A 22,718-nucleotide genomic window follows, 5' to 3' on the forward strand; every position below is an offset into this window, starting at 1 on the left:
AACTCACCCCTTCATCAGTAAGTTTGTAAAAGGAATATGTCAAGTACTAGAGACTTGTGCTTTGGCAAATACATACATATATATGTTATATTTATAATCTAAAAGTTTCATGAAGATAGTCCATCCACAAGAAAAGTTATTAAACAATTAAGTTCCCATAGTAAGCCCATGCGTGTTTATGCGTGCGTGCGTATGGCTGTGTGTGTGTGTGTGCATATGCGAATAATTATTGAAATAGCAGTTGTTCGAAGGGTTCAGGGGATCTCGCAGTCGGGCAGTCTCGACTACAGCTTTCTTACTTGTTTTATTTTATTTTTTATTGATATTAGTTTTATGTACTTTGCTTAAATAAAATTTAATAGGTTTTTATTTTAAATTTTTTTTTTTTATTTTTTATTTAAATTCAAATTTATTTTAATGCACCTTTTTTACTTTGTTTTATATAAGTTTTTGCTTTATTATTTTATTATTTATTTTATTTATATTTAAATTTGAATTATATTTATTTACTCTGCCTATTAAAAGTGAAAGACTTTATGAAGTTTAAGCTCTAGATTTCCTAATAACTCTCTATGAAGAACATTGTCATAAATTGACAAATAAATGTATCCTAGCAAAAATCGTATGCATTTACCCTAAAATTTTAAAACTAAAACTTTCTTTTAGTCGAAGCATAAGAAAGTTATTTGTGGCACATTCTAAAACTTAATTCAGTTGCCCCAAAAAACTTTCACAGAATTACCTCGAGTTTAAAAAGAAATCTATTATTATTTCCTTCAAGAGCTGCTCCTAGGGAGACGCAAATTGAAATTGTTTGCCTCTCCGGATCAGGCTACTTCAATATAATATATACATATTTAATAAATGTTGACTGCCAAGTGGGCTACTTTTGCCACTTTGGCCTCAAGTCCGCTGCAACTTTTTGCATAATTTCTAATAATTCGACTCTGAGGCGGCTCTCGAGCTGGGGCTGGACCTGGTGACTGGCAGACTTGGAGGGGGAGGCTAGTGCATTTCTTTTGTGCTCACCTTGGCTCAGTTTTATTTCGTTTGAGCAGCTGCTTGGCCCGAAGAGGGCCACGGCAGCCTTTGAGTATCCTTCACGCAGCGCATTTTATGCCTTTTTATCTACGAGGATGTCGCAAGTTTTACGCAGGGGCAAAATTGTAGCTTTTAGGCTTTGCGCCAGTTTCAACACTTTGCTTTATGGCATTTTTAGGCCCTCTGCTGCTGCTGCTGCTGCTGTTGTTGTCTGGGAGGTGGCGGCCTGTTTGACCCTTTTAGCCGAGCTTTGGACATGTTTTCGTGCTGCATTTAATGGCTGGCCAGATACAGTTACACCAGATACTGGGCCCTGGTGCGGGCGAGCCATGTTCGGTGTTGTGCAACACTGCAGCAGGTGGCTAATATAAGCTGCTCTACAAGTCGAGCTACATCACAAAGTGAGCAACAACAACAACAACAACAACAACAACAACAACAACAACAGCTACAACAATCGTGGGCAGGGTGCATGCTAATGAGTTTGAAAGCAATTGCCTTAAATTGTTTCGGGCCTCAAATTGGGCTGCTGTTGCTGGTCGATTCAGGTGAGCGGGGTCGTGTGGGTGCCTCTACTAGATTTATCTCTGTCTCTCTCTCTCTCTCTCACTCTCTGTGTATGTGGCCTAATTGCAGGCGTGTTTGATTTACACTAGCCATGAAATCGTCCATTTCGGCATTACAGGGAATTTTGTGTGCTTCTTCTTCTTCAGTTAGTGCTGTTGTTGTTGCTGTTGCCGGTGCTTCAGCTAGTTATGTCCGGGTCTCAAACGTAAATCCGACACACATTCAGTCTGCCAGCCCAGATTAATAGCCCATTCAGTGCGAGGGGGGAGCAAAGAGGCGAGGCAATAGCTAAGCGGCATTTATTTAGTGGCTCGTATCCGGTCTCCTTTCGGCTGCCCAATGAATTAGAGCTTGTCTCGAGTAGCTATAAGACGTTGCTACACTCACACGTGAGTGTGTGTGTGTGTGTCTGTGTCCCGGTGTACGAGAAATATGTGAGCAGCTTTAGCTAAGTGAAATTTTCATCAAGCTACTTAAGCAATCGATGCTTTTTCAATCGCATCAAATTGATTCCTCCTCGAGCTGTCACACCAGCAGCTTAAGTATGTTTTAGCCCGCTCAATTAATAATGGAAACGTATAAGATATAATAGATTAAATTCCTTCATTAATCCCAACTAATATTTAGCTTCTATCGGATAAGTGCTTGAGTTTCTAATGCTCTTTAATTTTTATATATTCCTTAAACGAATGTTTGCCTGGAAGGTAAATCAATAAGAGCGAAAAGCTTTCTCACTTTCTCGACCCTTTTCTCTTAGCTCTTACCTCTACCGTCTTTCCGCTGAGCGTCTTAAGAGCTCTCTCAGCTGCACTTAGAGTCAGACCGCAAACAATAACTCAATTGATGCATCGAATGACAATTTGAAGCATTTTTATCAAGTAGATACCAGCCACCTCCACAGCTGCCACGCCCACTGTGCACACAGAATGATGCATTTGAGACGTGTCATGTAGCAGAGACAAGAATGAGAGCTTTTCAGGCTACGGGTTATTTTGGAGATATTGTTAAAAACAACCGAAGCCCCAGGCTTGAAAGGATGCGGGCTGCGGGATGCGGGACTCGATTTGCTGATGCTCTGCTGCATACACTGTCCAGCTAGCGAGCTGTCTAAATTGTCCAACTGTCCAGCTGTCCGGCTGTTCAGCTGTCGGTGCGTCATGTTGAGCTACAAAGCAAAAAGTGCCGAGGCATTGCCCGCTGTTGCTGCTGCTGCTGCTGCTGTTGCCGTAGCAGCTGCAAGTGCTGCTGCAGCTGCTGTTTCGACTGCCATTTAATTCAATGACGGACAACAAAGCATTGCCACTGGGATGCGCAGCAGCAGCTGTACAGCTATGTCGGTGTGTGTGTGTGTGCGTGTGTGACTGAGTGTGTGGCAGGCAGTGGCATACAAAACAATTTCCCTGGAGAGTTTCCATGTTCAGTTATTCGCATGTGAAAAAGCGCATCTGTTGTTGATTGTGTGAACTTCCTTTCAATCGTTTGTTTGTCGTTGTTTCTTCTTGTTTGTTGTTGCTGTTTTTTTGCTACTATTGTTGTGGGTGTTATTGCTGTTATCCGCCAGCGGCGACTGGCCTGCAGCCTTCATGCATTCCTTTTTGTTACACTACCTTTTGCGACACTCTTGAAAAGGGCAGCTGCTTTTTTGCTGCCAGCACTTTGCAAACTTTTGTAATTATATAATGCGCAATGCGCATTGGAAATTGTAGCTTCAAACTGTTTACATATTTTTTCAATGTGATGTCATTCCATTCCGATTTTCGTTAGTTCTATTAACAAGCATTAAAGCCTTACAAAATATATAAATTTCCATATCAGTTTCATTCTAGACTCTCGAAAGGAAAGCATACTCTTTAGTCTGCTATGATGTTTAGAATAGTTTTCTAAGTTAACTCCAGCCATTCGACTAAGAGTCTATGTCGAGCGCCTTTAGGAACAATTGCGCTGTTTTGTGCAAATAGTTTTATATATATGTATAAATATATACAGTATAAACTGTCGTTCTGGCCAAACTCAAACGCATCTCCAAGGAATCCAATTCAGGAAAACCCACACACACACACACACGCTCAAGGAATTGCAGCAGAGGAGTGGACATTGCGGGGGCGGCGTCGTCGAGTTCAAATTTTGTGCATTGTGCTATTTATTTATTGCACGGCACAAACAGAGGACGCACACACACACACACACACTCAAACACAGAGCGACTAGAGTCGAGTCCTGCTGGCTGCTAGAAATGAGATAGTAGCTGGCATTGTTTTTTGGTACGAAATGAAATGAAGGGAATAATGAATGCTTCTTTGTCTGTGTACGTGTATTTATGGTGTGTGTGTGTGTGAGTGTGAGTGTATACAGGAGCCAAGCGGGAATCGGACAGAGTCGCTGTAATAACTAACTAACTCTCGGCATAATTGCCTCGCCTCTCGCCAGCAGAGAGCCTTTTTCATTATTATTTATGGTAGCCAAAGGGCATTCTTCCATTCAGTCCTCTGAAATGCTGCTGTTCGTGTCAGTTTTGACGCTAATGAGACATACATTATTATGGTGCTAAATAATAAAATAATAACAAAATATTGGTCAATAAGGCACACCAGGCATAATAGAAATATTTTGATGCCAATGAATTTAATAACACATTAATAAAGTTGAAATCAAAAATTAAATAATTAGCCAATAAACAAATTGATATTAAATTTTTTATATGCAGAGTAATTATGTAAATATGAGGATTATATTTTTATTATATGGATTTATATACATTTAAATAATGGCTGATTTGATTTTAAAATATTATAGCATACTTTTCTGCGCACTTATTGTGGAATATCGTATATGTGTTCGCTAATCTGCTTTCGTCGCGGTCGGTTGTGTTACGCATACACAAAATACGCGAATTTTCTACTTAAGCTAAAAATAGCCCTAACTGTAAAAGACCTAACGGTAAACATCGGACGCTGTCCCGTGCAGTGTCGGCTGCCCGAAACAACGAACAACAAGGGGTCTGCGGCAAACCAAATATACTCGTTGCCCACCAGGGCCACACTTATTACCCCTCTACGTGCGCGCCACTGCACACGAGGGGAAATAAACGCCGTGCTCAGCTGATATTCTGCTTCGAAAATATAACAAAGCTTTGTTAACTTTGCAAAGTTAACAAATACGAATTAAAATGGACAAAAACCTTTCTGCTAACTCTCAGCTTAGAAATAAGCCGATTGATTATGCAAGAATGTGCCAAATAGCTGGGAAAACACCTTTTGAGCTGAGGGCTGAATTCAATAACCAACGCCTATCATGCACTGATTCTCAGAATCTCAGCACCATGACAACAACAATCACATTTACTAGTGCTACTTGTAGCACAGTATATACCACCGCAACTGCTGCAATTAACAGCGCGATCCCTAGCGGAAGAATGGATAGTCAGGCAGCCGGCTTCCCACCTGACTCTGTAAAACTTACTGGAGCTGCTACAAAACTGGCAGCAGCCCAGAAAATGCTTAAAACTAAAAGGAAGATACCTCTATCTCCCAATAACAATAACAAAAGAGCAAACAGAGTTGAGGTCTCACACTCCGCTTCAACTAATATGGCAAAATCCAGTAACAGCTTTGCTTTACTGGACATGGATATGGACGCAACCAGTGAAGGCGAGGATGATGTGAATCCCACTGCTTCTATTGTTGATCATAGCAACACTGCTGATGCAATTGATACAGTCAACAGCCATCAGAATAAAAGAACCCAGCAACAACCAACAGACTCTCGGGTCATCTAAGCCACCGCAAATCGTTGTGAGTATCACTGATCTTAATGATCTATTTGAAATCATTAGTGAAGTCACCAGTATTGATAACGTATCAGTCAAGATCAACCAAGGAGTGACGGCTAGAATATTTCCCAAAGATAGCGACACTTACAGAGCTATCGTAAGCCATTTTGATGCGATAGGTATTGAGTTCCATACGTATCAGATGAAGGAAGAAAAACCTTACAGAATTGTAGTAAGAGGGCTACACCATAGTACCTTGAACAATGAAATAATTGCCAATTTTAAAAAATATGGCTTCGATGCTCTGCAAATTCACAACCCAAGGTCACGGTCAAACAGGGATGCAAAATTAAATATATTTTTTGTAAACATAAAACCTTGTAAAAACATTAACGAAGTTTACAATATAAAAACACTTTGCCGCCAAATGGTGAGAGTTGAAAGGATGCGTAAAACTTCTGAAATCGTCATATGTACCCGATGCCAAGAATATGGCCATACAGCCAAATACTGCCGTCGCCATCCTAACTGTGCACGCTGTGGCGAGGACCATCCCACCAATCTTTGCGCACGTTCACAAGATGCACCCGCCTACCTGCCTTCACTGTGGAGGTAACCACATGGCAAGCTACAAAGGCTGCCCGTGGTACCAGGAGTTCTATCGACGTTCACTGGGCTCCTCTACGATCAAGAAGAATCAAGCAAGACCACAACAGCCACAACGGAAGCACCAGCATCAACCAACACGTCCACAACCACAACCACAGCAGCTATCAAATACTTCTGGAGTTGGAGCAGGTGGAATATCCTATGCCGCGGTAGCAAGAAATGGAAGCGCATCTGCTCAAAGCCGCATACATAATATTCAAGCGCAAGCCCAGTTAGCTAAACCTATAGGACATATCGCACAGCAGCAGCATCAAGTTGATGTCCAATCTTTACTGGAACAACAACAACAACAATTTTTGAAATGGCAAAAAGACTTGCAAGTGCAGCAACAGCAGCAATTTCTTTCATGGCTTCAAGCACAACAACGCGAACAGCAACAACAAAACAAGAGAAACAGTGAACGACTAGAACGTCTAGAAAAAATGGTCCACGAAATGGCCAGCATGCTCAAGCAATGGACTGGGGATTCATCGACTCACCAGCTTCTTAACAACGCCTCAGCCTCACAATGAACCCACTCAAGATTCTCATCTGGAATGTCAATGGCATTGCAGGAAAAGCCAGAGATGTGGAGCTATTCGCGCACAACAACAACATCGACATTCTACTATTAAATGAAATCAGACTGAATCGAGGAGATACAGTCAAAATATATGGCTACACCTTCTATCCAGCTTACAAGCCATCAAGCCACAACCATGGTATGGGAGGAGCGGCTATATTCGTTAGAAGTTCACTGCGCCACTTCCCACAAAGGGTTATTGAAACTCAAAATATACAAATGTCTGCAATCAAAGTTGCCACTGGATTGGGAGACATCGAATTTTGCGCCATATACTGCCCACCAAGGAACAGAATAGAAGAAAGACAATTCAGCGACATACTCGCTTCTTGCGGCCAAAGGTATCTTATTGGTGGTGACTGGAATGCACGACACTGGCTGTGGGGAGATTCATACAATTCACCCAGGGGAAGAGAACTAGCAGAAGCCATCACGGCCAGAGGAGCTAATATTCTTGCAACAGGTTCTCCTACTAGGTACCCATATATATCCAGTCATACTCCCTCTTGCATTGATTTTGCATTATACCATGGGATACAGCATTATCAAGCAAATATTTACCAAAGCTGGGACTTAGACTCTGACCATTTAGCCCTTATTGCCGAGTTACACATCGATGGTCATTATATCAGGCCAAGCCCAAGGCTAATAACCAGCCGTACTGACATCGAGGCTTTCAGACAACAGCTAGATGACTCCATTCATTTGAATTTGTGTCTGAACTCCGGCGAAGACATCGAGAATGCGGTTGATAATCTCTCGGAGAACATATATAGAGCTGCTGCTGCTACAACGCCGCTTAATCCTGCGCCTCGTCCCAATAATTATGGCATTGTTCTAACGAGAGAAGCCAAAGAACTCATCAGAACAAAAAGGCGCCTTCGTAGAAGAGCAATTCGATCCCAAGATCCTTGGGACCGCCTTTTGTGGAACCGGGTAGCAAGACAGCTACGTAACCTTTTAAGGGAACTCAGAAGCGATTTCTTCGAGCAAAAACTGGCTTCCATGGACTACACTATTGATGCAAACTATTCGTTATGGAAATGCACAAAATCACTCAAACGACAACCTTTTAGACAGGTACCTGTCCGATGCCCTAACGGCGAAGTTGCTAAATGCGAATTGGAACAGGCTAACGCATTCGGATGTCATCTAGAAGAACGTTTTACTCCATTTAGTTATGCTACGACGGAGCAGACCATGGAGATACAGCTATATTTGCAGACCCCCTTGCAGATGTCTCTGCCTATTGAGCCTATAAGGATTGAAGAAATTACCGAAGCGATCCAAATATTGCCGAAAAATAAAGCTCCCGGAATAGACAAGATTTGCAACGCAACGCTGAAGGCCTTACCTACAAGAGCGCTACTTTACATTGCACTAATCTTCAATGCCATCATCAGGCTCCAAGTGTTCCCAAGGCAATGGAAATTAGCTGCTATCTTGATGATCCACAAGCCTGGCAAGCCGGAAGAGGATCCAGAGTCATATCGGCCTATAAGTCTACTGCCCTCCTTGTCTAAACTATGGGAGAGGACCATTGCCAACCGCATTAACGCAATATTTAGACAATCCAATATCCTACCGGATCACCAATTTGGATTCCGGGAGGGACACAGCACAGTGGAACAGGTCCATAGACTGGTGAAACACATCTTGCAGGCTTTTGATGACTCTGAATACTCCAATGCTGTCTTTATCGACATGCAGCAAGCGTTTGATAAGGTGTGGCACGATGGATTACTGTACAAAATAAAAAACCTTCTACCTGCTCCGTACTATGGCCTCTTAAGATCTTATCTAGAAGACCGTGTGTTCCAAGTCAAGGTAAAAGATACACTCTCGTCCACATACCCTATGAGAGCAGGAGTGCCGCAGGGCAGTGTTCTTGGTCCGCTGCTGTTCTCCTTGTACACCTCTGATATACCTAGCCCGTCCTCTCAACATATGGATGCTCCCTCGAAAGCTGTCATTGCCACATATGCTGATGATATTGCCATCATCTATAACTCAAAAAACGTGGTTGAAGCAAGTACAGGACTACAGAGATATCTGGATACTCTCGCTGATTGGTGCAAGCGGTGGAATCTCAAAGTTAACCCGCTAAAAACATTGAACCCTTGCTTCACTCTAAAAAAGGCTGGCAATGCATACCCCCCAATCCAGATGTCGAGAGTAACCCTACAGCAGCCTGCTCAGGTGAAATATCTTGGCATCACACTGGACAAGCGCCTCACCTTTGGTCCACACCTCAAAGCTACGGTGAAAAAATGTCGTCACAGACTGCAACAATTAAGATGGCTCACCAATAGAAAGAGCACCTTACCGCTGAGATGCAAAAAGAGCTGTCTATGTGCACTGCATCCTACCAATATGGCTCTATGGAGTGCAAATCTGGGGGATCGCTGCAAAAATCGAATTATAAAAGAGTGCAGGTTTTGCAGAACAGAGTGTTAAGGCAGATAACAAACTGTCCCTGGTACATACGCGGCTCAACACTGCATAGAGACCTCAAGCTGTCTACTGTCGAAGAACAAATAAATAAACACACAAGCAGATACTCAGACAGACTTGTACGACATCAAAGCCTACTCGCAAGAGGTCTAACACCTGCCAGACCCCTAAGACGACTTAAACGGCAGGGCTTTGCCAAAACAATGGGTATTCAATAAATATTATTATTATTATTTTTCTTTTTTTTCTCAGTCCTCACAAATTGAGTGAGGTTTGGCTCTAATTTTATGTATATATATGTGTTGTTAAAGTACTATATGTGATTGTACAGTTTCTACACTTAATAAACCAAAATTCAAAAAAAAAAAAAAAAAAAAAAAATCGTATATGTGTATGTATGCATAGAATTAATATTCGTAATTAGCAAACTAATCAAAATAAAATGAAGAAGATGCCAAAAAGTTAATTTTCGCAAAATTATTTAAAATATTAATTGATTATGGCTTGAATAAATTAAAAATTTTATTCAATTTTCATATATATGAAATGAGTCTTTCTTTTAAACTATGTAGTAAAAATGGAGGAAGGAATCCAAAATTTAATTGTGGACCTGGGTCTTAGATTAATAACGAGGTGGATTTGTAGAGCATCAATGTTATTAGGATGGAGAGCCTCATATATACAAATTTCATATACTCTATTAGGAGTTTTCTATTTGGCCATGCATTCGGTAATTCTACACTATTTATTGCTGATTTTATTTTCTATTTTGAAAAGCCGACTGGATTTCATATTCCAAAACTATGTATTTATATTATAATAGGAATTGACACACTAGATATGATATGTCAAGCTACGTCTAAAAATGCAAATTAGTTTATCGATATAGTGAAGGCATAAAATAAATATGATAAATGATATACAAGAATAGTCATTGTGATTTTTTTTTTTTTATATATATATATACGAGGTACTCCAGTATCACCAGTTTCGACAATAACTTCCCATTTAAATGGAATAAAAAAAAAATTCCCAAAATGAATGCAATAAATCGTAGTTTTATTGAACTTGGGTAAAGCTCTTGCTTATTTTCAGACATGCGGGAATATTTCTAATGCGATTTATTGCCCCAACTACCTTTGCGAACGCAACTGAATAACACTAGAAAAAAATCCAACAATTGACTGTGGGTATTTTTCTTCTTTTTTTTTCAATTTTAAGCTAGACTACACTGCGCATCAATTTTAATTTGAAGCAAAGCTAATGTGCAGCAGTTTGTGACATTAGCCGAGGCATTTTGTAGGCGCTGGCGAGGCGACTCTAATCCTTGCCACTTAAGGCCAACAAATTGCCACATAAACAATTCTAATTGAGATAAACGATATCAATGCATGTGTGTGTGTGTATGTGTTTGTGTTTATGCGCGCTCAAAGTGTTAACTGCAGGCAAGTTGTAAGTCTATCCAGCCCCTGGTGCGCGAGGTCGGTTTGTATTTCACGCCCATCATAAAATAGCGCATAAATTTCACTTACTTTTTTAGCGTGGCAGCCAATGCCAAATCGGGGCGAACATCAAAGCGACTCTGCATATAGAAGCGCAATAAATTATCACGTTCATTTTCAGATAATCCTTCCTCGAGTGCTAATGCGGCCAATGTATGATAGGATTCTGACTCCGTGATGCCGAATAATAAATCATAACTGCAAGAGACAGTAAAGGGAGGTGTATGAGAAAGAGAAAGAGAAAGAGAGAGAGAGAGATAGATAGATAGAGGGGGAGAAATAGACAGACGGTAATGGTGGGTCAGACAGAGCAAATGAGAGCAAGCGCATGAGCTGGGAATCAGTCTATAGAGCTATGGCTTAGAGTAAGTGTGTGAGTAGTTAGGCTTGCCTTACATTTATATAAGTAGAGGAAGTAATTTTTCACACTGCGAGAAATCAGCTGTGTGAAGTAAATAAAGGCAATGCACACAGTCTTCTAATTATATATAGATGTATGTAATACATATATTAGTCACATGTTAATAATTGTATTAGGATATGCTGAAACTAGCTAAAAATATACATATATTATTTTTGTTATCTAAAGAGACTCACTATCTTAATATTTTACAGCACTTAATTAAAATTACTCTAATTTATAGCTTCTAAATTGCGCTCAGTGCAGCCTTCGCTTATTGCAGACAACTTGATGCCGTTAACGGCATTTAAAAGCGCTGGAATAAAATGGGGTCCTGCGGCGTCACTTGTTACGCTGCCTGATAAATGGTAAATGCTTGAATGGCCAGCCCGCCCAATGGGCGGCACTCAGCTATACAGTTTGTGTCCTGTTGCGCGCCTGATGTCCTGCCGCCCAACAAACGGCAAAGACGAAGTTATTAGTGTCTGGTCACGTTTTTGCCACCAGTCGATAAAAGTAAATGCAAAATGCAGAGAGACAGGCAGACAGAGAGAAGGAGAGAGAGAGAGAGAGAGAGAGAGTTACAGAGGTAGAGCGACTGGTAGATGAAGCTGACGCTCGATAATTGTTGTCCTTGCTTAACGCCTTCCTCTGCTTACCGCTTTGATCTATGGTCATTTCATTAAAGTGCTTAAAAGTGAAATGCGAAACGAACTGAATGCGCAAAACTCAGACCTGTAAACGTGCCAAACCTGTTTCCATTTAGTTTGTACCAAGTTTGCAGTTAGCTTTAGCCCGAGCCCCAGCCACGTCCTGGCGCCCTTCTGCCTACCGACCGTAATTAATGGCACTTCCGCTCAGCTATTATTCTACTATTTTTTTTTTTTTCGCACGCAGCTTCTTGTCGACGGCTAAAACACGTTCGACTTGCAAAAGGATAACAATTAAAATCCAATTAATCACGCATTTTATTCGATTATGCGTAGCATCCCAAAAGCGAATGAACACGTTCCACAACGTACGCGTCAGAGTCGCAGGAAATGAGATTGAGCAGGAAGTAGTGAGAGAGAGGGAGAGATAGAGAGAGACAGATTGAGGGTGAGAGAGATAAAGAATGAGAGAAACAGCAGCTCAGATAACAAAAGAAGCTGATAGGAGCAAGAAAAATGCTGAAATGCTGAACCCTTTGTTAAGGCCTGAGTTATTACTTGTTGCCTGATTGATTGATGTGGATACAACAGCAACTCAGCTCGATATTATCGCAAATGCTTGGCGAGCTTAAAATATTAGGCTGCGCGGGTATCTGAAATCCGCAAAGACGGCAAATGAAAAGAAAATGAAAATCTTAAAGCTTTGCATGTTTTCAATTTAAATAAACTTTGCGTGGAAGTTGGCCAGAGAATGAGTTATGCCTTTTTAAAGCTTAATAAAGATATTGAAATATGGAACAATTAAATTATGTTTTTTAAAGCCTAACAGAGATATTAAAAAGTTTAATTAAATAAATAATGAGTTATGGGCATTAAGGTTTGCAGAGATATTGAAATATGTAATATTTAGCTACTGATTTATGTTTTTAAGGCTAAACAGGGATATTGAAATATGTCTGTAATAATTAATAAATGAAAAAAAAAATGCAAATTATTTAAAAGATAGTAACACAAATTGAACTTTATATTGTAGCTTGCTAATTTTAATGAAAAATTTCAGTTTGAAATCAAGCTATATTTGCGCATATATATATATATTGAACTTATATACCATTTCACCTGTTCTCACTTGAAGTTTCTTGCTGATTTTTATGAAATGTTCGTATAGGATTTCTCAATATTAACACAATACTTTTTTTTTTGCCTGACTAAAAGCTTTTGCATTGTTAAGCTTCAAGGACTTTGGGTTACGTTTACCTTTCGCGAATATGCTGCGAAAATGCTAATAGCATATTGGAAATATTTGCAAAAGCATCCAATGATTAGCCTGTCTGAGCCAACAATTACCTATTTCTCTGCAGCTCTGGCAATTTGTTTGGCATTCATGAATATTTGTTGGCGCCTCTGAGTCTAGAGCCTGCTCGAAGCAGCGAAGCATTAGAACATGCCATTAACTGGAGTGTTAACACAGCCTGAGGGTCCAACAAGTGGCATTTGAAGCGATCCCAATAGCTGCTCAATTCGTTCAAAATGCATACTTGGATTTCACGAGCGATTTAATTTTACCTGAGGGTCAGAACATGCCACATACCACATGCCACATGCCACATGCCAAACATCTAATCAAGTAACGCAACAATAAATAAATAGTCCTTGGGCTATTTGGCAGGTCTGAAGCAAATATCAAAAGCTAAAGCCAAAAAGTATATATAAAGACAGAGACAGAGAGAGAGTGAGATAGTGATAGAGAGCTGCGACAGCAATTGCTTAACAAACCGGCTGAAATGCTCCGTATAATGCCCCATGACCTTGTATGGTTGATTTGGTATTACGTGTCCATCGACAATTGGACCCAATGATGTTGAAAATTGTTGAAACGATGTTGGTATGTGCAAGATATCCTGGTAGCTGCAAAGACCAAAAAGAAAGCATCAGACAAATGGCGTAAAAAGGTCATATAACTGGATGAATGAGTCACTGAGTGCGCGTGTGAGTGTGCCAGTGTGTGAGTGTGAGTGAGTGAGTGTGTACGTGTGTATGCGTGTAAATGACAGCGGCTACTTTTCACTTTGATTTGAAATTTCTAATAAATTTTATGTGTGATTTGTTGCTGGACCCCACGCACACACACGTGCGCCACATAAAGATACATCCCAACAGATACACATATGGCTTGAAAGGGGATTTTTGCTATTCGATTGCCTCACCACAGCTGTTGCTTAAATTTACTTTAACCAAATGGAGTGAGACCTAGCGAACAGTACCAAATTAGAAACGTATTTGTATGTGCCGAAGCCAATGTACGTATACGTCAAATGAACGCATTTGCATTCAACTACTCTTTCAGCAAGACAATAAACTCTGGGCCAAACAGAATATCATATTTGGAATGCAATAAACATATATAGACATCATCGACGAAAAATCCCATAAGCGCATGCACTTTTTGCCCCGATGTAAATTTCATTGTTGCTGCTGGCGTGGCTGTTGCTGTTGTTGTTGCTATTGCTGCAATATTTCGTTGCCGAATAGTTCGACTGGGTCCAATTTCTGTAGTAGTTTGCATAAAAATTCAGATGCCAGAGTTTCACTCTGGCAAAGAGCATTGATGTTGGTAAGAATTAAGTAAAAAAACCGAAGCAAATATGCAATTGCAGGCAGCACAATTTTATCTCACAAATGCAGACAGTCCGTACAAGCAAACAAACAAAGCGCGACTAGAAGATTTCCTATACATTTTTGCTTAAAACTAATAATAGTATATTCATTTTATTTATTAATTTTTATTAGTAAACAAATTTTATTTTATTATTATTTTTTTATAATAAATTTTATTTTTCTGCATTCTTCGTACCTTCTTGTACTATTCCTTAAAACTAGTAATTGTATATTCATTTTATTTATTAATTTGCATTAGTTAAAATGTATTTTATTTAGTACAAATGTAACAGAAATATTTTATTTAATTTTTATTTTTTTTTTTTAATATAAATTCTAATTTGTCTGCATTTTATATACCCTCTTTTACTTTTCTCACCTCAACAGGGTATGCGCTAACATTATATATTCCATAGCCTGGTGCAGTCGAAAATCGAATTTTATTTGAAAATTTTGCAGCTTCACATTTACAAAATGTCAATTGGATGTTGAAACGGAATATAGGGACTACCCTTAATGAGCACAGAACGTACCTTTTTAAGCACATGTGGCTTACGTGTGCATTGATTTGAATAAATGTGAAGGACAAGCGCCATTTAGCGGTAATTGAATTAATTGACCCGCCTGATTTTACAAAAGCGCACTTAAAGCTCCCTTCGGGCAATATCATCTTAAAGCACTTAAGCTGCATTCCCTGGCAGCCGCACCACCCAACGATCCACCTCCACCTCAGCCCAGCACCGCAAACACTTAAAGACTTAATCAACCGCAGTAGTTTGTGCGGCTGCTGTTGGCATGGTCAATGGTCGAGACATGTTCCGGGTCCGATGCAGGCATCGGCTCTACTGCGGTCAACGCCAATTGTCTTTCGGGGCGTGGCCATCGACACATGACCAAGTTTATCGCCTGTGTTTCTGTTTAGCCCACAGACAGTGTGCTCGACAAATTGTGACTGGCTGCAGGGACTTCTCAAGCCAATGTTCCGCTTGTTGTGGCAGCGCTTCAATTGAGTTTCAGCTGCAGAGCGCAAAGTTTTTGACGCGTGTCGTATATGTGATTTATGATTTTCATATGTGGCACAGAACCTGCGCTCTTTCCATCCAACATTGTTCCTGCATTGTTTCTGCTGCTGCTGCTGCTGCTCTTATTAGCTACGCTCTGTCGCAAAACTGTCGCAAGTTGAACTGCAGCTGCGATTAACTTGTTAGCAATAGTTGGCTCAGATGCAGACATGTGCGGGCGCACAGTGCTGAGCAGCTGCATAGAAACAACTTAACATTTTATATGAAATAAATATTTATCTACAAATATTTATCTATCAAATCAAATAATTTCAGGCCAATTTTAATAAATAATTAACATGAATAAATGATTTGATATCAATTACAAACTAAACCATATTATATCACATAAACAATTAAAAGCAAATAAATCAATATTTTTTTTTTAATTTTGGTAAAAATTTTAACCAATAATTTCCATAATTACTTCTTTTACTTAATTAAATATTAAAAATATCTTTAAGCCTTTTTTTTTTAATATAATTATAATTATATAATTTCAATAGTTTAATAATTGATTAAATAAATAAACTATTATTTCTTAATTTTTTTTTTTTTTTTTTTTTAATTTATTTTTAAGTTTTTATTGAAAATCATTTTAAATTATTATACGATATATTGTATCTATATGATATGTTGCATTATATGTACGTATATTGGATTAAAATTTGTATATATTAACTTTTGCCATATCGATTTAATTAAATATTATAATCGCATTGCAATTTATGGAAATAAGATCTTTTCCTTTTATTAGTATTAGTTTTATTCTAATGCTGTTCATGATTATACAAATAATATATATATTTTTTTAAATCATATAGTTTTTTATAATTTTTTATTAAAACAGGGTTTTCACATTGTTTGATTCACTTATAGTTATAATTTATAATCTTAATGTAATCTCATTTAATCAAATTTAATAAGCTTTTTTATAACTTTTTCTTATTTAATAATCTATGTGTGTTTAAAATAATTTTGTTATAATTTTTATTTTAGTTTGTATGATTACCTTTTAATAATCTTCTTTCCTTATTGTATTATTTAAATATTTACTCTGAAATTTTTAAACCTTGGTTTTCTTTTAATGTTCAGAACTGTACTTCTACAGTTTAGAATTACATTGCCAACCCTCTGCGTAACATTTCTGAATTTAACTAAATAAATATTGTTGCAGCACAATTCCTGTACCTATTCAAGTGACTTTATGTATCAAGCCATTGTGCTATTTGAGTAAATATATTTGTCAGAGTTTTGTGCAGGCAACTCGAATACAATGCACAAATTTGTCTGGCGTGCACTTTCAATATACTTATATACATAGACACATATATAAAAGTGCTTGTCTCTGTGTGTAAGTGTGTGTGTGTATATATGTATGTGTGTGGCATCAACGAAGATTGATGACACTGCTTGTGTGCAACATGCAGCTACTTAAGCAGCTCGCACTCGTAAGTTAGTTGCTGCAGGACCAACATTTATTTAGACTAAGATCGACCTTATTTTGTTGTAGTTGATGGTTTCTGTTTAATGAATTTTTAATATGCTTTCCTTTTTGTTGTTTTGTTGTTTTCAATTAAAAGAGCTCAAACGAGCACAATGCAAACATTTGTTTACACGCACAAGTTAATTTTTTGTGTGCTGCCGGGCGTATACTTGATATGCATGATATTTTTCTCGAATTTGTTTGCATTTCTCATTCTCTCACTGCAGAGCGTCAGTTCTAAGGCGATTAGGTGCACACCAGCTGTAGCTCTCTGTCTGCTTAAATGCCGTATGCAGTGCGAGGGAAACTCAAATAAATGGCTTCATATTTTATGCCTTCATTCAAATCAAATTGTTGTAGAATTTAGAAAGTTCTTCATATCAATTAGTTATGCTCATTCCTTATTTAACAGCCACCACATTCATTTGAGTTGCGTGCATGTGTGTGTGTGTGTGGGCTGGTGTGTGTGTCGAGTAGTGCAATTTGCATAAATTATTCATTTGCATTTTGCAATCAGCTAAGCGAAATATTAGCACAGCGTTAACTGCAATGCAAATGCATTTGTAAATTAATAATTAGCTACAAAGAAAATGAAATGCGCACAGCTCACTGGCAGACAAAACTCTCACAGCATTCATTGTAATGTTCAATAATTAAATCATGGATTTGCTTCCAGGCTTCAAACTCTGTGTTGTAGTTGGGCCCAAATAAATAAATTGAACATTTGGAAATGAGCAAATCATTTGAATAACTACAAGAAATACGGCACAGACTGTGCTATAATTAAATATTAAATATGTGCAGCAGCTAGACACAAAGGAGCAACACGCACCACAGCAACAACAATCACACACGCAAAACTTATTACTTTTAGCTGGCAGTGTGTGGGTGTGCAGAATAAATAGGAATGTGGCCAAAATACCTGCTTTGCTGTGTTACCTGTTTGAGTTGGAGTGTCTGTGCGTGCACAGTAGTTCATATATAATTCATTGCATTCATTTAACTCTCGCACATGCACTGCGCCCCATCACTGCGCCCATTCACTACTTTACTTCTTCATACAGTCACACCCAGACGTAAATGTACTTCAAAGCCTTTTCACTCATTAACACATTGGTTGCACTCTTGAGGCTAGCTTGATTCAACAGGCAGAAGAACTGCACGTAAAGGGTAATACATATTATTTTATAAAAATATAGAAATACAACTAAAAAAGTGATTAAGTTATTTTTGTAGTTTTAATATATCCTCTTTCATTTTCTTTTAAAATTAAAAGTCTAATTATAAATACTTTGGCAATTTTCATACCTCTTCAAAATAGCAAAATCTGTAGCTGTAATTTTACCTGTCTGTCCATATATCTATTCTGCTTTTTCTTTTGTCTCTCTCTCACTTCGATTCTGATTGGTGATGAATGGACGTTAAGAGAAGAATAATTGAAGAGATGATGAAATAGATCAAGTTATTTCTCTATGCTATATATTTCTATACATATTTATTTAATTTATATCATCAATTTATTTAACTTTTCCCTGTCTCTTTAACTTTTCTCATTCACAAACTCTTCTTATATATTTGTCGCAGGGTATTTTGAGAGCGGATAATTAGGCTGCATAAACTTTATCTTTGCCTCTAGCTCATTGCGGCTCAACTGCGCCCAGCGGAGGGTGTGAGCAGAGCAGAGCAAACCCAACAGTTTTCCAACTCACAGTGTCAATTTGCAGCTGGCAAAAGAAAGCAACACACACACTCAAGCATACACACACACACACACAACAAGCAGGCAAAGTAGCGACTGTTGCAATGTTTGTCTAGTGACAGAGCGCGTGTGTGTAAGTCTGAGTGTTTGTGTGTGTGTGTGAGTCTAAGTGCGAGCGCGAGTGCAAGTGTGAGTGTGTGCATGTGCTTGGCATAATTAACATAATTACTATTATTGTCCCGTTGTTGATTTTGTTTTACATATATTATTTTACATCATGTGCTTTTATTTCGCTCTGTATGCAAATGGTTTTTTAGTTTTTCCATTTTCCTTTTGCGCTCGCTTTTCGCACATTTTCATTATGTGGCCGTGCAGGGAGGGAACGGGCTCTTGTTGTTGCACAGCGCTAATGCGCAATTAAAATAGGAACGAAGCATAATTTATGATATTATGATAGTAATTTATTCAAATGAGCCGAAGTCGCGATAAACTATTGTTTTTAATTTTTATTTTTTTTTTAATGTTTTAATTTTTGCAAATAAAACTTTGATTTCAACAAATGTTCAAATAAAATATTAATGCATGCATATGCAATGCGAGCATGTGCACTAATTAAATACACAGGAATTCCAAAAAGTATTCATAATTCACGTTCATAATGCTATAAATATGCAGAAATTGAGTGCATTTTTTTTTTTTTTTAATAATTGTTGAAATGGTATTAATTAAGAAATTATTATATTATTTGAATAAATGAATCGAATATGAATGAATTTATGAATTTATGTAATTATAGTTAAATTGAATTAAATGATCAACTATAATTTAATATCAAAAATCATTTGTATTATTTCCTCAGCTTGAAAATACAAATTGATTTCCTTAAGTAAATCCATTACCAAAATTCTAAAAAATCAGTCTCGCAAAAAAAAAAAAAAAAACAAAAATGCAAATAAAAAGCATAATCTATGGAGCCCGTCACCTAATGGGCCGCTAAGTGAACGAGCCTCGACACCGACACCGACCTCGACGCCGAGCTCGAGCTCGACCTCTGTCGTTGCTGAAGAAGCGATCCAAAAACGTGATTAATTGAAAAGCAATTAACTAGCACGCCTACCGCCCACCGCCCACCGCCCAGCGCCCAGTGACCACCGCCTAACGGCAACCACAGCGCACCACTCAACTAAACGTGGCGCTTATTAGGCGCGTGTTTCGAATAGAATGGATACAAAGGATTACAACTAAGCTGCAGGCTTATGCCCACGCATGATTAGTTATGGCCAGCAACAACGGTGGGTGGGCGTGGCCGTGTACGGCTCATTGAGAACGCGGCGCGACACTCTCTCGTAAATTTATCGAATCATTAAGCACAAATGAATCACAGCCCAGGCCGGCGGGCTATTGGAAGATGCCAGCGTAAATTAAATTAGGACCAAACATCGAAACAAGATAATGGACAGCAGCAGCAAGAGGAGCAGCAGCAACAGTAAAAGGCATTAGCGCGCATTGTGGTGCGATTAAAATGAACTGGTGCACCACGCTCGCACCACACTCAATAATTCAATAAATTGATTGACTCACCGACGTTGGCGCAGGCAATTCAGCAGAGCATCGTCCTCCTCGTGGCCAGCCAGCGGACAGTCGAGGGACTGGGCTATTTGCATGGTCAATTGCAGGGACTGATTGCTGGCGGCCCAGTCGGACATGGCCGAGCCGGACATGAGAATGGCGCGATGGAATAGACCTACATTTAAATGCCATTATAATCAATGGGCAGCTGGTTGGTTTGATTTTTGGGCGTGGCACTTACCTGATGCCACCGGCGAGACCATTAGGTAATTGACGCAGGCGGCGCCGGTGCTGTGGCCCATGAGCGTGACGCGCGTGTTGTCCCCACCGAAGGACGCGATGTTCTCCTTGATCCAGTGCAGCGCAGCTATCTGATCGAGCAGCGCATAGTTGGCTATATTATGAGCATCGATGCCCGGACGCATAAACCCTAAAGCATATCGTGACAGGCAATTAGCACACTGTCCATTAGGGTCGACTGGGGCGGCGCCACGCCCAGACTACATACCTAGAACGCCGAGCCGATAGTTGACAGTGACCACAATGACCTCCCCATAACTGGCCAGAACGGAGCCATCGTAGGCATTGCCGCTGTTCCACTCAAAGGACTCGCCATGCAAATAAACAAGCACGGCGTGCTGCTTGGTCCCTGCCACGGGGTCTGCAAGGGGTAGAGAGAGACAGAGGGAGGATGACATGGCTTTAGTTTCTGGATTTGCTATGTGCATCATTAAGTTACCTGTGTGCGGCACGTACACGTTCAGATACAAGCAGTCCTCGCTCTCCGTTTTCAGATAGGGCATCAGTCGCATCAAGTGCCTGTAACGGCCCTGTGACATGTTTACACTGCTCGGCCCGGACACATCCGGCAGTTTTTGTGGACAAACCGGCGGCAAATGACGCGCGATTTTCAGGCCCTGCCATGGCAAGGGCGCACCTGCAAGGGAGAGCCAAGCGGAGGGGAGCAACGCCATTAGATAAGCTAAAACAAACTTTCATAAAGCACTTTTTCGCCAGCACTCGAGCTAAACTAGCAGCAGTCAACAGCACAGTGTGCCGACAACTAGCAATAACTGGGTGAAAATTAAAATACCAAAAAATGTATAATATAATTATAATATTGTATATAACTAAATAACTAATATATAACTAAATAAATATTACATTATTTTAATTATATAAATCTATCTACATTTACTTATCTATGATCTTATTACATTTTAATATATAGTATTTAATATATTTGTTGTTAAAAGAAGCTTTAAATATTAATGCAAATTACACTCTTTTAAATTCAAATTACCATCTATCGAAGGAAACTTATATTGTTCAATTTTAGTTTATGAATATTGGGGATGGTAAGCCTAGAACAAGGAGATATGGCAGAAGTACCTATGCCTATAACAGGTGTACCATAAGATCATGAACGTTTTTATCTTTTAACGTTTAAAAAAATGGAATAGTTAAGCTATTAATAATAAAGCAAACCAAATTTATAAGTCTCCTTATTGAAGGTGTGGAAATCAGCAATTGAACGAATACACTTGACTATGATGGTGTTTAGTTTCGTATTGATCTTTATTCTTCTGAGCCCGAGTTTATATAGCCAGACTCATGCATAATTTCTAGTGCTGAGTGTGTAAGGCTCAGTATTGATCTATTACATAATCTATCGCTGAGTTTGTAAGGTTCAGCGCTAGTCTCTTACATATTCTTGTCTTGTCGCGAGGATTGCACACATTTCATCTATCTACCTTAAGAGTCCATACAAGTTACACATGTTATATATGTCGTGTCAGTGCGATATTACACTGTTGAAGTTGCAATTTGATTTCTTAGTGCAGTAGTGATGAGAAAGACTGTCAATTCGTGTTAATCGATTGATTAAGTATCGTAGTGCAATTAAAGTATGTATTGTCACTAAGAGAGAGAGACAACAATAGCTGTTACTGAACGTGGTCCCGGTTGTCGCTGGGTGAGAGCGAGACGGCTAGCTATGTTGATCGCAGCAGGGTCGCTGTGCTTTCGATGAGCAAGAATATGCGACCATGATTAGAAGTTTCGAGAGTAGACGAGAAGTCACACTTGGTCACAGACGATTGAACGAGTAAAAGCATTAAAAAGAGTTTAGCGACACACCGGGAATTCGTTGGTACGCGCAGCTCAGATGGAGAACATGAATAAGAAACGCAACGCCCCGACATATATTTTAGCATATCTAGCCGTTGAGTGCTTAGAGGGTATGCTCTCATATTTATTATATTTATCTGTTCATGAACACCAATTTTAAAGTGAAAAAGTCAATATACGTTACTCTTTTTGTCTGTCATCTCATTGCATAATATTCATTATGAACAGTTTTATCAAATCTATCAAGTTTTTTAGTTAATAAATTACTGTATATCGCCTCTGCGCTATATTATATTTACAATATATTCTAAAGTAAATATGGAAGATGAGTTTCTAGTTCTCCAGATGACAGATTAGTTCTTATCCCGTTTTATCTACCTTAAACATGGAATAAGTAAATGAGTTTATGCAATAGCTAGTAATCGACCGCAACTATTTACTGTATTAAATCATTTCAAGTATTACTCGATTGCAATTCATGATTACCATGTAACAAATTCG

The 22,718-nt window shown here is 39.0% G+C and overlaps 1 protein-coding gene across 1 annotated transcript in view; it reads right to left on the reverse strand.

Moving 5' to 3' along the window:
* The window catches only part of LOC6572621, a 57,666-nt gene that overhangs the window by 21,385 nt on the left and 13,563 nt on the right, over positions 1-22,718 (reverse strand). Inside the window, exons 3-8 of the mRNA XM_032733363.2 lie at positions 20,827-21,024; positions 20,596-20,748; positions 20,329-20,517; positions 20,100-20,262; positions 13,391-13,522; positions 10,595-10,762 (exon numbers count right to left, since the gene is read on the reverse strand). Of these exons, the coding sequence (XP_032589254.1) occupies positions 10,595-10,762; positions 13,391-13,522; positions 20,100-20,262; positions 20,329-20,517; positions 20,596-20,748; positions 20,827-21,024 (1,003 nt within the window). The remainder of the gene's footprint in view (positions 1-10,594; positions 10,763-13,390; positions 13,523-20,099; positions 20,263-20,328; positions 20,518-20,595; positions 20,749-20,826; positions 21,025-22,718) is intronic.

This window comes from Drosophila mojavensis, unplaced genomic scaffold (assembly GCF_018153725.1).
Source record: "Drosophila mojavensis isolate 15081-1352.22 unplaced genomic scaffold, ASM1815372v1 contig_16, whole genome shotgun sequence".
Classification (NCBI taxonomy): domain Eukaryota; kingdom Metazoa; phylum Arthropoda; class Insecta; order Diptera; family Drosophilidae; genus Drosophila; species Drosophila mojavensis.